We start from the raw sequence: 13,801 nt of genomic DNA on the forward strand, positions 1-13,801 counted from the left end.
TAGACACACACACATACATATATGTATACTTAAACATATATATCACATGAATGTAAATTTTATAACATTCTAGAAATACACGAGAAATGTTGTCAGTTCTTATAAAAATATATATTTTATTTACTGTTTATTTTCATTATTGTATTAAAAATAATTAAAGTATCAAGATTTCCAAAATTAAACGAAAAAGGCGGTGGCTAGGGTTCGAACCCGCGACCAGCCACTCCAGACCTTTACCAGTGTTGCACCACTACCACTGGGCTGGTGTCTAACCTGGTTATAACATCAAACTAAATTAATAAAACTACAACAGCAGAAAACCCAAATCAAATATAAACCCTAAAATCAGAATTGGTTCGATCTGTTGATATTTAAAGATTATATGTTAGGTTTTTCGATTACAGACCATAAACGAACATAACCATATCATCAATTACCTGATAATACGTCGTATAACAGGCTATTATGAACGAATTATGGACAACTTGGTTTGATGACAAACGGACACCCAAACAGTTATTATAATTCAATTGAATAGAGGGTTAAAGACGGCTAGGGTTTAGTGATTGTGTCTGCAAGTTTAATTGAGTTTATAAAAATGGTTGTATGTATAACGAATTAGGTTTAGGGTCGGATGATAATATTAGGTAAAACGAATCAAATCGATCGAATTGGCTTAATTAGACTATCGGTTTAGCCGGTTTTAGAATGTATAACATGGTAAGATATTCAATTTCTATAACAATTACGAGAATTTAGGTCCAAGACATGCTAATTATAATTGGGTATTACAATATGGGTACGGATCATTGGGTTTGGATCTTGGTTACCAAATTTGTTAATGGGTTATATCATAATTTTCATTTTAGACCCTAGGGTTTGAGGATGGATGCATAAAGAGGTAAGAGTTTATGTTTGGGTAATTTTTGCCAAAGTAAGAGAGTTATAATTTAATTTTCTATAAAATTAAATAAGAATAATAATTTAAAATAAATAAACTCGATAAGTGCAGCATTTTATTGATAGGATAGCCCGGACCCGTAAATGGACCGGGTAACGGTTACAAAAAAAAAGAAATGGGAAAACCCGAATTGTTACAATATCCCCTAATTTTGCGAATTTCGTCCCAAAATTAGACAATCAAAAACAACGTAAAGATGAGGGTATTTGTGTTTCATCTGGTCTTCACGCTCCCACGTAAACTCGGTACCTTGTTTAGAGTTCACCCCTGTTGACTTTTCTTTTGATTCAGAGTTACCGTATTTGTTTTTTGAACTTCTTTCCTAAGTCTGGGGTCCCGAATATTCTTTCACTAGTTTGTCACATTCCTTAGTGAAGTGACCAAACTCTTGAAAATTATAGCATTTGACCTTTAATTTGTCAAAGCCAATTCTTCTATTAAAAGTTGGCAAAACCTTGTTCTCTACATAAATATCTTCACCTTCCTTACTATCATAGCCGTGTTCCACTTAAGATCCATAAACTCAAGATCATCAGGATCGATCTGATCATAATATTAATCTGTCAGATTACTTAAGATCCACCAACTGTTCGAAGATGTCATGAAGGCAAATTGTAGTTCAACCTCCTTCATGTTTACTTGTGGTGGTTGTGGAAACTGAGAGCTTGCACCAACAGATGAAGTACCAGATCCAGATGCCAAAAAACATACATTATGACCAGAATTAACACCATGTGAAATCTCTTGTTCAACTTGAGAATAGTTATTGGAACATAATTGCTGCTTATAAGAAGTGATCCTCCATATAAAGTAGGGTCTTGATTATCTTTTGAGGAATTTTGACACTTCAAGTCATATTCTTTTTCTTCGATCTTTTGAACAAACACCATGAAAGTGAGATCTTATTCTTGAGGAAGTTATTCTCTTTGAGCACAAACAGAAAAGTATAGTATGAATACAATAGTGCACTTGTCAAAGTATAATTTGATCACTTTCACTAGGTTCCATCTTGAAATTCTTCATTTCGGAAATTAAATGACAAAACCTCGTCAACTTCTCATTTACCATTTCCCTTTTCAAAAGACAGTTGTTTATGAATTGAAACTTAAGCATTAACTTCTTGATGTCCTTGGTATTTCTCATGCTCCTCATTCTCAAATGTTGGAATGAGGTAACAAAGATCTTGATGCTACTAACTTGGTGAAAGATGTTTTTATGGTAACGCCATATTTAAAGTAGAATAAGAATAAGCCTTCGTCTCTTTCTCAGAATCTTTCTTCTCTTCAACTATGTATAAATCAAATGTCTTTTCAATATAACTGGTAGAAGCATCACCCAACAATGGTTTTTTATACACTACATCTAAAATACGAACACATTCCGGATGAACAGAACCCAAATGTGCGCGAAGCCTTGGTTCCCACTTGGTAAAGTCACACAAATTAATGAGCTTTGGACATTTAGTATGAGACCCGATCTTAGAATCCATGTTCATCATTTGTTGCATAAGGGCATTCTGGGAAGCCAAAGCATAGAAATTTGTCATTTTGTGAATTTAGGATGAAACTTGTTAAGTTTGAAAGTTTAGGGTATGAAATTACTATTTGAGAAAGTTCAGGATAACGAATGAGATTTGTAATCTTAACAAATGTGACTGGTTTGGGTAATGAATGAACGATAAGAAGTGGTGCTGTTCAAACGAATAGGAAAAGGATAAATGTGATAACTAATGAGATATTCAAACGAATCAAACACACGAATGAGTCACAACAAATGAATGTAGTGGATGTAAGTGTAGCGAATGAGATTATTAAGAGACGAATGAGACATTGTAGTGACGAATGGGTTGTTAGATCTGTTTGAGAGCTGAAAAAAACCAATTATAACTGCAACACGAATGATCAGTTGAATTTAACGAATGAGCATTCAAACCACAAAGAATGAACCTTCATATCTTCAAATAATCAAATAATTTTCCGGTTTCAAACCAAACCAAAACCAATTCCAAATCACATTAAATCACACCAAATTCGTCCAATTATCAACCAAATTCAACACTTAAAACACTGAAAATACTCGTCTCACAATTCCGAACAACCACGAACCAATCCAGACCACAAACACTATCCAAATCTAGTCCATTTTTTATCAAAACTCAGCCAAACTCAAATCGTTCCCAGGCAAACTCAATTAAACATTTTATTCTAAGTTAATAAAATTAATTTATCACATATGATCCAGGCATCATCGTTATCAATCCTAATATCAATTCAAATCCAATTATCATGATTACAACGATTAATTGATCGATTTTAGGTCCGTACAAAACTTGAGTTCAATACAATTACTTACAATTATCAATCAATTAGTACTTTAGTTGATGCAGATATCAATTCTAATCGTGATTCAATCAGACACATGCTCTGATAGCACTTGTTATTCCCAATGAGAATTGATGAACTCGATATTGATCTACGAAACTGAAAACGCATGGTGTTTGTTTCGGTGCGTTTCGTTACTAATCGATGAACAAAAATGACCAAGCACGTACATATGATGTAAATATTAACTCGTCGATGCTCGTTATAAATGTCAATAGAGTTTCGTTAAACTTCGGTCTCTCGTAAAATATGAACTCTTAAAACTAACTAACATAACAAATGAGACATATAATATATACTACATGCACTCATTCGTTAACAATCAATAGTCATTTGTTATATTTAAACTGACATGCTCATTCGCTAGCCATGTATCCATTCTCCATCTTTCATTTGTTAGAGTGGCGTGCTCCACATTCGTTAGCCACCCATTCCCTATTCGTTAGACTTGCATGCTTTAACGAATAAATCACATATCGAGACCAAATGACTAGTCAGGAATACCTCTCAGCACTTGTCACATTTCATGTACTACTACCCAGAGAAGGAAAGCACCGCATACGGCACTTTTATTACACTTAATATTTCTTTGTCTTTGATCTTTTCGTTTAAATAATGTCTGAATGTACAATAAAATTTTAATATTATTAAAAAAATCATGTTTGCATTTGATATATATATCCATTTACTCTCCTCACAAAGCACTACACACATTGCTTATACTATATATAAAATTATATATGTTTACTCATGATCAACTCAATCTAACGGCCTATGACCGGTTACCTCAAAACATAATCGCTAATGAAAACATGGACCATGAGCATGGCTATGTATATGATTATCTAATAGGAACCGTAATTTGGGCTGCCTTTGATCGGTTACTTTGAACTGGGGTTGTGTGCTTTGGTTAAGGAATCGTTATCTAATAGAAGCTCTATGTATTTATTTTATTGTATTGATTTTATATTTCATTTGCGATTATTCGATATCTCAAAGCGAGCGTCTCCAATTTAAGCCCTCCCCGTAACGGTTAAACCCTCGAGAATAACTTTACTAACAAATTTGCGTCATTATTTCATCGACTTTGATAATTTCTTATGGTTGTCATATGTTTAAACAAATTTTTGTTTTTCATGACCCCAATGTTTCATGTTTTAACTTAACTATTATGATGATTGTTATCAATGGTTTCTTTTGACTTTAATACTCCGTTAATTTAGCTCATCATTCAACATTCTGTCTTGAAATTCTTTAAATTCTAGAATTTCGCTATTTAAATTTGTTCAATTATTTCGTTGGTTATTGTTAACGTTGCCATTAGATTATTCATCTTGATATTTGACTTCAAAGTTTCCTTATTTCAATTTCAGTGGCCTTTAATTTTGTTTCGTTATTATTCCAAGTTTTAACCTAATGTTCACAAGATTTTCTTATACATGTGTGTATGATCTTAACCCACTCAATGGAATGAGCCATGCGGACCGTGCGACGAAATAGGTAAATATGAGTGCCTGCATAATTACTAAAATCCTCGCATGGAAGTCATGGTGGGAATGTTGGTGTGCGAACAAGTAAGCATTGAGGAACTATATAACAACGTTGCAAATGATATATAATATAACAAGATCATGATGGATATGCCGCTGGTACATATTATATAAGTGGACTTGTCATATTACCCATTTGTAGCGTTTTTCGTGTCACTCGAACATCTGTGTTGTTCCTTTTTATTACGGAAGTGATTTTGTATTTTGGTTTATTCTTCTTCTAAATTTTCTTGTATTCTAATTTCGGGACGAAATTTCCAAAAAGTTGTGAATATTGTAACATTCTTCATTGTTCAAACATTCGTTAGTAAATAAAGAATGATAAATTATTGTTATTATTTTAATTTGTCATTATATGCTTAGTTCGTTACGCGAGTATTATTATTTTAAACGATTTATAAACTATCTAAGAAGTGCAATTTACACCTTTGTGTTTAACTTTTGCACATCTTGATCAAGAACTCAAACCCAGGGTCCTAATGCAAAACTTTTAAATTCATTTAATTTTTTTTTCTCTCCCTCCTCCCACCATCGGCCTCCAAGACACCCCTTGTTTTATTGATCCATAATTCCCGCCCAAAATCAAGGAATTAACATCACCAACTCATTAATTGACTGGAAACGCATTTACATCTTCGTTTAATCATAAAATTTGATACCTTTGAATGCCAAATTCGTTAACAAACGAACCACGGAATTTACGACCTCAATCTCTATATATACATGTCAAAAACTATTTTAAGCCGTCGTACACCATCTCAATATCATCTCTAATCAAACCCTAAACCAATTACAAAACAAAAGTTGTAAATCAAGTTCGGAAACTAGTCTTTGGCGCAAACTTTAGTTCATTGTTTTCATTCAATTCGGCCGTGATCAAGGCAATTGTTGTAAGCCCGGTTTTGTTCTTTTTATTTTGTTTTTATTATTTTATTGTTCGCTATTATTATATATGTATAACTAATATTGTTTTTAACCATTTAACAAACCGAACACCCATTATATCTCAAAATGAATCATTGGTTACACTTTTTTGTATATATATATATATATATATATATATATATATATGGGAGGGATATTTTGAGAACCTTGATGAGTTGTAAGAAATTTAAGAACTCGATATGGACTACATATTTAATTAAATGAGTATGAAATATGTGGCTGAGAATAATCTGATTAAAAAATTAATCTAGAGAATAAAGATTTTTGATAATTACACAAGCTTAAATGTTAGTTACACATGTTTAATAAGTCTATTCAATGTGTAAAAAAGTACTATAATTTTTTTACGTTACTTACACTTACGTATTACATGTGTGTAAAAATATTCAAAAAAATTGTTACGTTGAGTTCTTAAAAAAATACTCAAAAGAAATCAATCATAAAGATATAAAAGTAATTTATATTACTAATTAATTGTTTTCGACTCTAATTCAATGTTATAAAAGTCATTATAAAATAGGTTTGACGCCTTTTCGAACCCAAATCCGTTATAAACCCATGCTATCATGTCTTATTAGTAGTTTATATTTTGTTGTATGTTTTGAAGGTGAGTAATCACATCTCCTTTTTCTTTACTTTGTTTTGGGGGCATTATGCGTACTATAAAGTACTATTATTTTATTATTTCACTCAAATACGATTCCATAAATTGCGTGGTTGTAATATTACCCGATTAATTGTTGATTGCTATATGAATTATGTGTTTACTGTATTTATGGTTGGTTGATATTTCATGTGTTGCTGACAAATTATTTTACACATAATGCAGGTTGTTAATGAAGTGAATCGAAGTGAATAATTTAGTTTGGACTTTAGGATAATAATTAAAAAATAGAATAATTGTTGTATTTCTTTTACTTTTTAAATTATTTATGTACAATTGTTTATAAATGAATAAATTTAGATATTGACACTTATTATTATTTTAATGTCTTTGAGTTATAATACAAATATTGTCACGGCGTGGCATATTTCACCGTAGGTTGGTGTGTTAATGTGTATTGTATAACACAATTGTGTTGTATTATATGTAACAAAAAACTATTGTATATATGCAATGCACACTATTGAACATATGCACTACACTAGCAATTATTATTATTATTATGAAAATATCAACTTTAGAAGGATGAAACAAAAAAAATGACAAAACATTTTTTTTATAAAGTTAAAAATTATTCTTTATTAGTGTTCTAGTTTTCTTTTTAAGAGCAGTTCTCTTTAAATCCTACCCATATATATATATAGAGAGAGAGAGAGCGCGCGCGCGCAATGTTATAATAAGAAGTAGATTTTTCCTAAGTAGTGTAGGAAGTGTGTTTTCACCATTATATCTAATAAAACATAACGCACAATAAACACACAGCAACTAAAATAAAACACACCGCACGATATACACACTTTCCATATCCACCGTTAGATCAACATATCTAACGCACCAGATTATTTCTTACACTTCTTATTATAACCACACCCTATCCCTATATATATAAACGAAACATTTTAAAAGTCTATGGTTGCTTCCTACATTCTTTCAAGCCACCAAATTACTTTATTTGTAAATGAAGGCTTCTCATGCATTTGACCCAAATTCATGGATATGGGTCTCACCAAACCTAGTTAGCCCTTAAACAGTTTATAACATCTCATTATATTAAAAAAAATAATATCACCAAATATTTGATATGAAAATCCAATAAAATAGGAATATACTAAAAAGTAATATCCGATACTTAATGTCTATCTCTTCAAGATCCCGTTGATTGATTTTGGGTAGATCACCTTGAGTGAAATTCGGTGGCATGAGATTTTCCTTCAATAGTTCTTCATGACAGGGCATGAAATAAAGTGATGTGGCAATCATCAACTGGAGGGCTCTGTGGGTTAGTTTTTGATTGAAGTAGCTAAACCATGAGTCTTCAAAGCTTGATTCACCATGTTTTAGATAGAATTTTGAGTGGCTGAATCATTCAAACTAGTATATAAAAAATGAGTGCTTGATTTCCCCATTATAAATACCAGAATTACTTCCCTTTATGCTATCAGCAATGTGAACACTTGAATGAGCTTGAGATAAGAAAGTTGTTCCAGTTTTAATACCAGGCATTCCAGCTTGATTAAGAGAACTCATATGATTGGCCATACAAAGCTTATCATCAATTTCTAATGATCGGATGATAGAAATCAAATCTGCGAGTGAAGTCTCATACATGTTCCTAGTTTTATTTATGGTAGTGGCATTGGCTTTCCATGTGTAAGGAAGTGAGTTAAGCAATTTCTTGCTGATTTTCTGCGACTTCAGGAATAATTCATGCGCTTCTCGTATTGGTATTTAACTCTTCAAAGCAGTCAATAATCGACTCAATTATTTCATCTTGAATATGGAAGAACATATTGAATTCCCCCTTCAACATCTTCTTTCTACTCTCCCGAATATCAAGGTTTCCTACACTTGCGAATCTTAGAGCTTGCGAACTTTCGTACACTTGTGAATTGCTCAAGGTTGCGAACTACCTGAACTTGTGTACATCTGATACAAATTGTAGGTTCCGAATGGAACTCACAACTATGTTTCGGATAAGTCTGTGTTGATAGTCAGTGGAAATCAATAAAAACATTCGGACCGTGTACATGTGTAAAACTATAAGAAGAATAAGATTAAAGAAAAAGTTTGCAAAAAGGAATAGGTGCATGTGTGAATAGTATCCCTTTTATAGGGAACTCATGCACCTAGGGTTTTATATCATGGGCCCAAAAATGGGTTTGCCCATTGCGCTTTACAAAGTAAATGGCCTAAGGCCCATGTAGGTCCTTTAGACTGATCAAACAACAAACAACTAGTGTTCTTGGATCAATTTGGACAACTAGCTATCGAAAATCACTAGTGGTTAACCAAGATCTCGGATCTTGTGGTGTTGGGTTATTACCCGATGGTAGAAATGTGAGAGGAGAAAGGAGAGTAGGTGAGAGGATAAGAGTTTGATATTTTGTAAAAATGTTGATATTTTGCATGGGTATGCGTCCCTATTTATAGGGGAAGAATCCCATGCCCCCATTGTATTATGAACTGTTCAATATGCTCAATATTAAAAGGCCCCAGGACCAAACATACAATAAAGAAATTGACAAACTAACTAGTATATATCGTGAATAGTTCAAGTAAATACAAAAGACTAAATAACAAAACGGAACCCTACACCCCGTACAAAGTGCTAAACGAGAGCTTACAAGAATATTACAATTAACGAGCTATCTATACACAAGCGTAACATAAAACAATACAAAATCATAAGGTCATTTTCGTTATATATGTGTTAACTAGATACCAGACTTTATTCATTAACCATTAAAAAAAAAAAGCAGATGGCCATAGCATTACTATTTGTACTCCATGTTTTCTACTACTTTTTAATGTAATACTCTTAAGCTCTCTGTCCAAATAAACAAAATCTACTATCTTATTCATAATCATGTTTTTGTACCTTTTTAACACTAGTATAGGTTGCTTTTGAGATGGAATCACCTTTCCATCACTATTTTTGGTAAGCCCAACTTTAAAGTAGAGAAAAAGAGTAGGTCACGTGAGGCAACGCAGGAAGTCACGTGCAGGGGTTCTGGAGCTGCATTTATTCATGCATAATATTATATTTTGTGTTTTATAAAACTTTAAAAAAATATGAAAAAAAAAAGAAAGAAATAATTACTGTTTTCTTTGTCTTTCTATGAGGTGGGGATGTTTTTTTTGGTTTCATCTGTTACATATTTCTCTCTTGTGGGCTCATGTTTGATTAGGTTTAAAGCTCTCTCTTTCATCCTCACCCTAATTCTCACACTTCACTATGTGTTTGGTGTACATCATGTATACATGTGTATTAATCTTTAATATATCTTGATTCCACTGTTGCAGGCTTTATATAGAAGACTTATAACCTCAACCTTACCTGCTCAAGGTGAGGGGTCAATAAGTGAAAAGCAAAGAAAGTTCATTGCAAAAGCTAAAAAGGTTTTAAAGCTTAGAGCAAACTACTTTTCTTCTATCTTCAATTCATCCCCTTCATCTCAAGAACTAATAAAGCTGAAACAACCGACTATCATCAATTTAAACATATGTACTAAATCAACAGGATTTTTCATAGATTTTGCCTACTTAAATCATCCCATATGTTAAACCACCTTACCACCACACCATCTTCCTCTTCTGATCCATTCTTTTCGCCCGAAAATGGTCTTGCAAGTAAACGAAAACGACGTCCTGCTGGTACTCCAGGTAATTATTTAACTTTTTTTTATTTTACGTTTTTATTAACATTTAACACAAACCAAACTACATCTGGATTATTTAACTTACAAATGTGTAGAACATTTACATATATGTAACAGGTACGCCACAAATAAGTAGAGCATGTACATATATGTAACCGTTACGTTGGTAATTATGTATTATAAGTTATAACTAGCCTTGTTATTTACTAATTAACTAATTATAGACGTACCCAGTATAATCTCACTTATAGTATAGCTATCGGTAGGGTCTCAGACAGCTAATTATTTACTAATTAGCGTGTTTAAAATTGTAGATCCGGATGCCGAAGTGGTATCTTTATCGCCAAAGACATTATTAGAATCAGACAGGTACGTGTGTGAGATCTGTAACCAAGGGTTCCAAAGAGATCAGAATCTTCAGATGCACCGAAGACGGCATAAAGTACCATGGAAGTTGTTAAAGAGGGAGACACCGGAGGTGAAAAAGAGGGTTTTCGTGTGCCCCGAACCGACTTGCTTGCACCATGATCCTTGTCATGCACTTGGGGACCTAGTTGGGATCAAAAAACATTATAGGAGGAAACATAGTAATGATAAACAATGGGTTTGTGAGAAGTGTTCAAAGGGTTATGCTGTTCAGTCTGATTACAAAGCTCATCTTAAAACGTGTGGCACTCGAGGCCATTCTTGCGATTGTGGCCGGGTTTTTTCCAGGTTTGTTTCTTTAATTTCACCTTTAAATTTGATTAAATGATGATCGTATAGTTATTCATATTGTCAAAATTGGTTAAATTCAAAAGAAAAAAAACATTAATGTGTATAATGGGAGGGTTGAAAAGCCTATGGGAATTACCTCCTTGATGTTTGTTATTTCTTCTCAGACATGGATTTCAGCATCAACAGATAAGAAACATAAATTCCTTAATGATTTTATCTGGAAAATGTTAATGTCTGGTCACTATATTTAATTCAACAGTGAATTCTTTTAAGTTTCTGGCTAAGGGTACAATGCTCTTCACAATATATGGTACTGTAGTAACCCCTTAAAACAATATATATATATATATATATATATATATATATATATATATATATATCTTATCTTAAATAAATATAAATACCTAAAAAAACTCTCTGGTTGCTCTCTGTATCTTCTAAAACTACTAGATTGTTTAATTTGTAAATGGAGGTTTATCATTCATATGACCCCGAATTCACGGGTATGGGTCTCACCAAAACCTAGATAGCTCTTAAAAGGGTTATAACATCTCATTAAATTAAAAATTAATCTCATCATATATTGGATATGAAAATTCTATAAAATAGGGATATACTAAAAATTAATATCGGTTTTTTTTTTTAAATATTATTTATAATTAAAAAAAATTGTAGTAAAAAATAAGCGAGTCATAGGTCTTACCAAACGCAAATAGCTTTGAAACCGGATTATAACATCTCATGTATTTGTAAATTTTTTTTACAACCATAAGTATATTATTAATTTCCTTATAAAAAGTAAAATTAAAATCCAAAAAACAATATACATATATTATAAACGAATAATGTAAAACAATATTCGTAATACGGGGATGAAAGCTAGTATATGATATATTGAGTGCCAAGAGAAATCAATAAAGTTTATGACCAAAGTTGCCGAAAAGTCAAAAGAAGTTTCATAAAACTTCTATAAGTACCTGTCAGGTAACTAAACGATCGATCTACTAATACAAAATTTTCATGATTTGATCATTTCTTTCTGATTATATATTGGCCATCAAGTTGTCTTTCTATTAGAATATTGCTTTGTATAGTCCAAAAAGTTATGATTAAGCTGAAGTCATTTGGAATTAGTAATATAAACTAATCATCTTTTTAACTTACACGTCGATCTTGATAATTAAATTAAAACTCTGTGTGTAAACGAAGGTATAATTCTATTTTGTATATCGAAAATTAAATACTTAACCATATTTGCATAATACTACAATATGTAACAATCAGTAATTACAAAATGTCTAATATGATATACCATCTATATTTTCCATCTATAATATCTTATTTGCTAGCTTTGATCCTTCATTTGATTAGATGTTTTGTCTTATAGCCCATGAACTTTGTCTCCCTATAGTTATCATTATGTAAATAAATTCTTTTGTCAACAATTTAATGATTATTGTACATTGTTCTTGTTTTGACTCATTTGTCTTTATAGGGTCGAAAGTTTTATCGAGCATCAAGATGCTTGCATCGTCCGACGTGTCAATATTCCAGACCTACCCACATTCCAACCGGCATGTTCATCAAGAACTGCATCAAGCACAAGTCCATCAAGTGACACTAATCTAAGCACCATTCCACCATTGCAAAGAATGACACAAATCCGGACTCAAAACACACAAAACAACTTGGAACTTCAACTATTACCATCATTGTCATTATACAAACAAATCAACGACAATCGAACCAATTTGAAACTCTCGATTGGAAGCGGAATTGGCTTCGATGAAGAAGGAGAAGAACAACAACAAAAGATGAAGATGGCATTGGCGGAAAAGGAGTTTGCGGAAGAAGCTAGGCAACAAACAAAGAGACAAATAGAAACTGCGGAACTTGAGTTTGCGAATGCGAAAAGGATTAGGAAACAAGCTCAAGCAGAGTTGGAAAGGGCTAAAATTTTACGCGAACAAGCTACAAAAAGAATTAGTTCCATCATCTTAGAGATCACTTGTCAGTCTTGTAAACAATGGTACCAAGCCTCGCCGATCAATGGTCTAACCATTACAACTGATGAGATGTCATCGGCTATAACGGAAGGCGAAGGAGACTAATTTGTAGTATTTTCAAGCAAGCCCATCTCTTTGTTGCAATTTTTTCTTGTTTTTTAAGCTGTTTTAATCGTTTTCTATGTAATTTCATTCATGTCTTTTTCTTTTGCCTTAGGAAATAAATATATGTGTGTAAATTTTGGTACATTAATGCCAAACCTAGATTCAACATTATACAGATTTGAAACCAAACATCGTACTACCAGTTAGTTTGAAAGGTAAGGAGACCTAATAAAGACGATAAATCTTTTAAGTATAGGATTCCTGAACCTTTCAAAAGACATCGATCATCTGGTTTTAAGGCTTTTGTCTTTTAAAAAAACGGAATCAAAGACACATGGTGGTGAAATGTTTTCCAGTATGTGGAGTAGTTGAGGTCCTAGTGGATTTCTAGATGATCATATAGTTTTTGAAATTTATATGCAATCAATTATTTTTATATATAAATACATCACTAAAAAAAATTCAATTACAATAGAGAGGCAGGTAAGCGGATAACAAGTTGCGCTGCCACCTTCTTTTGAATGCCAAAATCGATCCTGCTGAAAACAAAGTTATCGTTCTCCGGCGCCGTTGAATTACTGTGAACGTCCTACTGAACTCTTTTTAAAAACGTAGCAACAACGGGGGCAAGGGACCCAAATGTATTAAAAGCAAAAGGAATGAAGGCATGTTGATTCTCAACACACATCTTCTTGTGCTTATCAATTTTCCCTACTTCTACCTTTAGCACAGCCTGCCTAGCAACAAACTCGATGCCCCTAAGCCCGACAAGAGGGGACACCCCAGTAAGGTCCACACAAGAATGCCCCCCTC

At 32.7% G+C, this 13,801-nt stretch overlaps 1 protein-coding gene across 1 annotated transcript; it reads left to right on the forward strand.

The window, feature by feature from the left end:
• The first annotated feature begins 9,493 nt into the window (after positions 1–9,493).
• Positions 9,494–13,122, forward strand: LOC143636767 (protein indeterminate-domain 14-like). The gene is made up of 3 exons (XM_077104280.1): positions 9,494–10,164; positions 10,475–10,874; positions 12,373–13,122. The coding sequence occupies exons 1-3, from the start codon at positions 10,059–10,061 to the stop codon at positions 12,986–12,988; spliced, it is 1,122 nt and encodes a 373-aa protein (XP_076960395.1). The 5' UTR covers positions 9,494–10,058; the 3' UTR covers positions 12,989–13,122.
• The last annotated feature ends 679 nt before the right edge of the window (positions 13,123–13,801 follow it).

This window comes from Bidens hawaiensis, unplaced genomic scaffold (genome assembly GCF_021521415.1).
Source record: "Bidens hawaiensis isolate Kalapana, Puna unplaced genomic scaffold, B.hawaiensis_p1.1 tig00008043_1, whole genome shotgun sequence".
In the NCBI taxonomy this organism is placed as follows: domain Eukaryota; kingdom Viridiplantae; phylum Streptophyta; class Magnoliopsida; order Asterales; family Asteraceae; genus Bidens; species Bidens hawaiensis.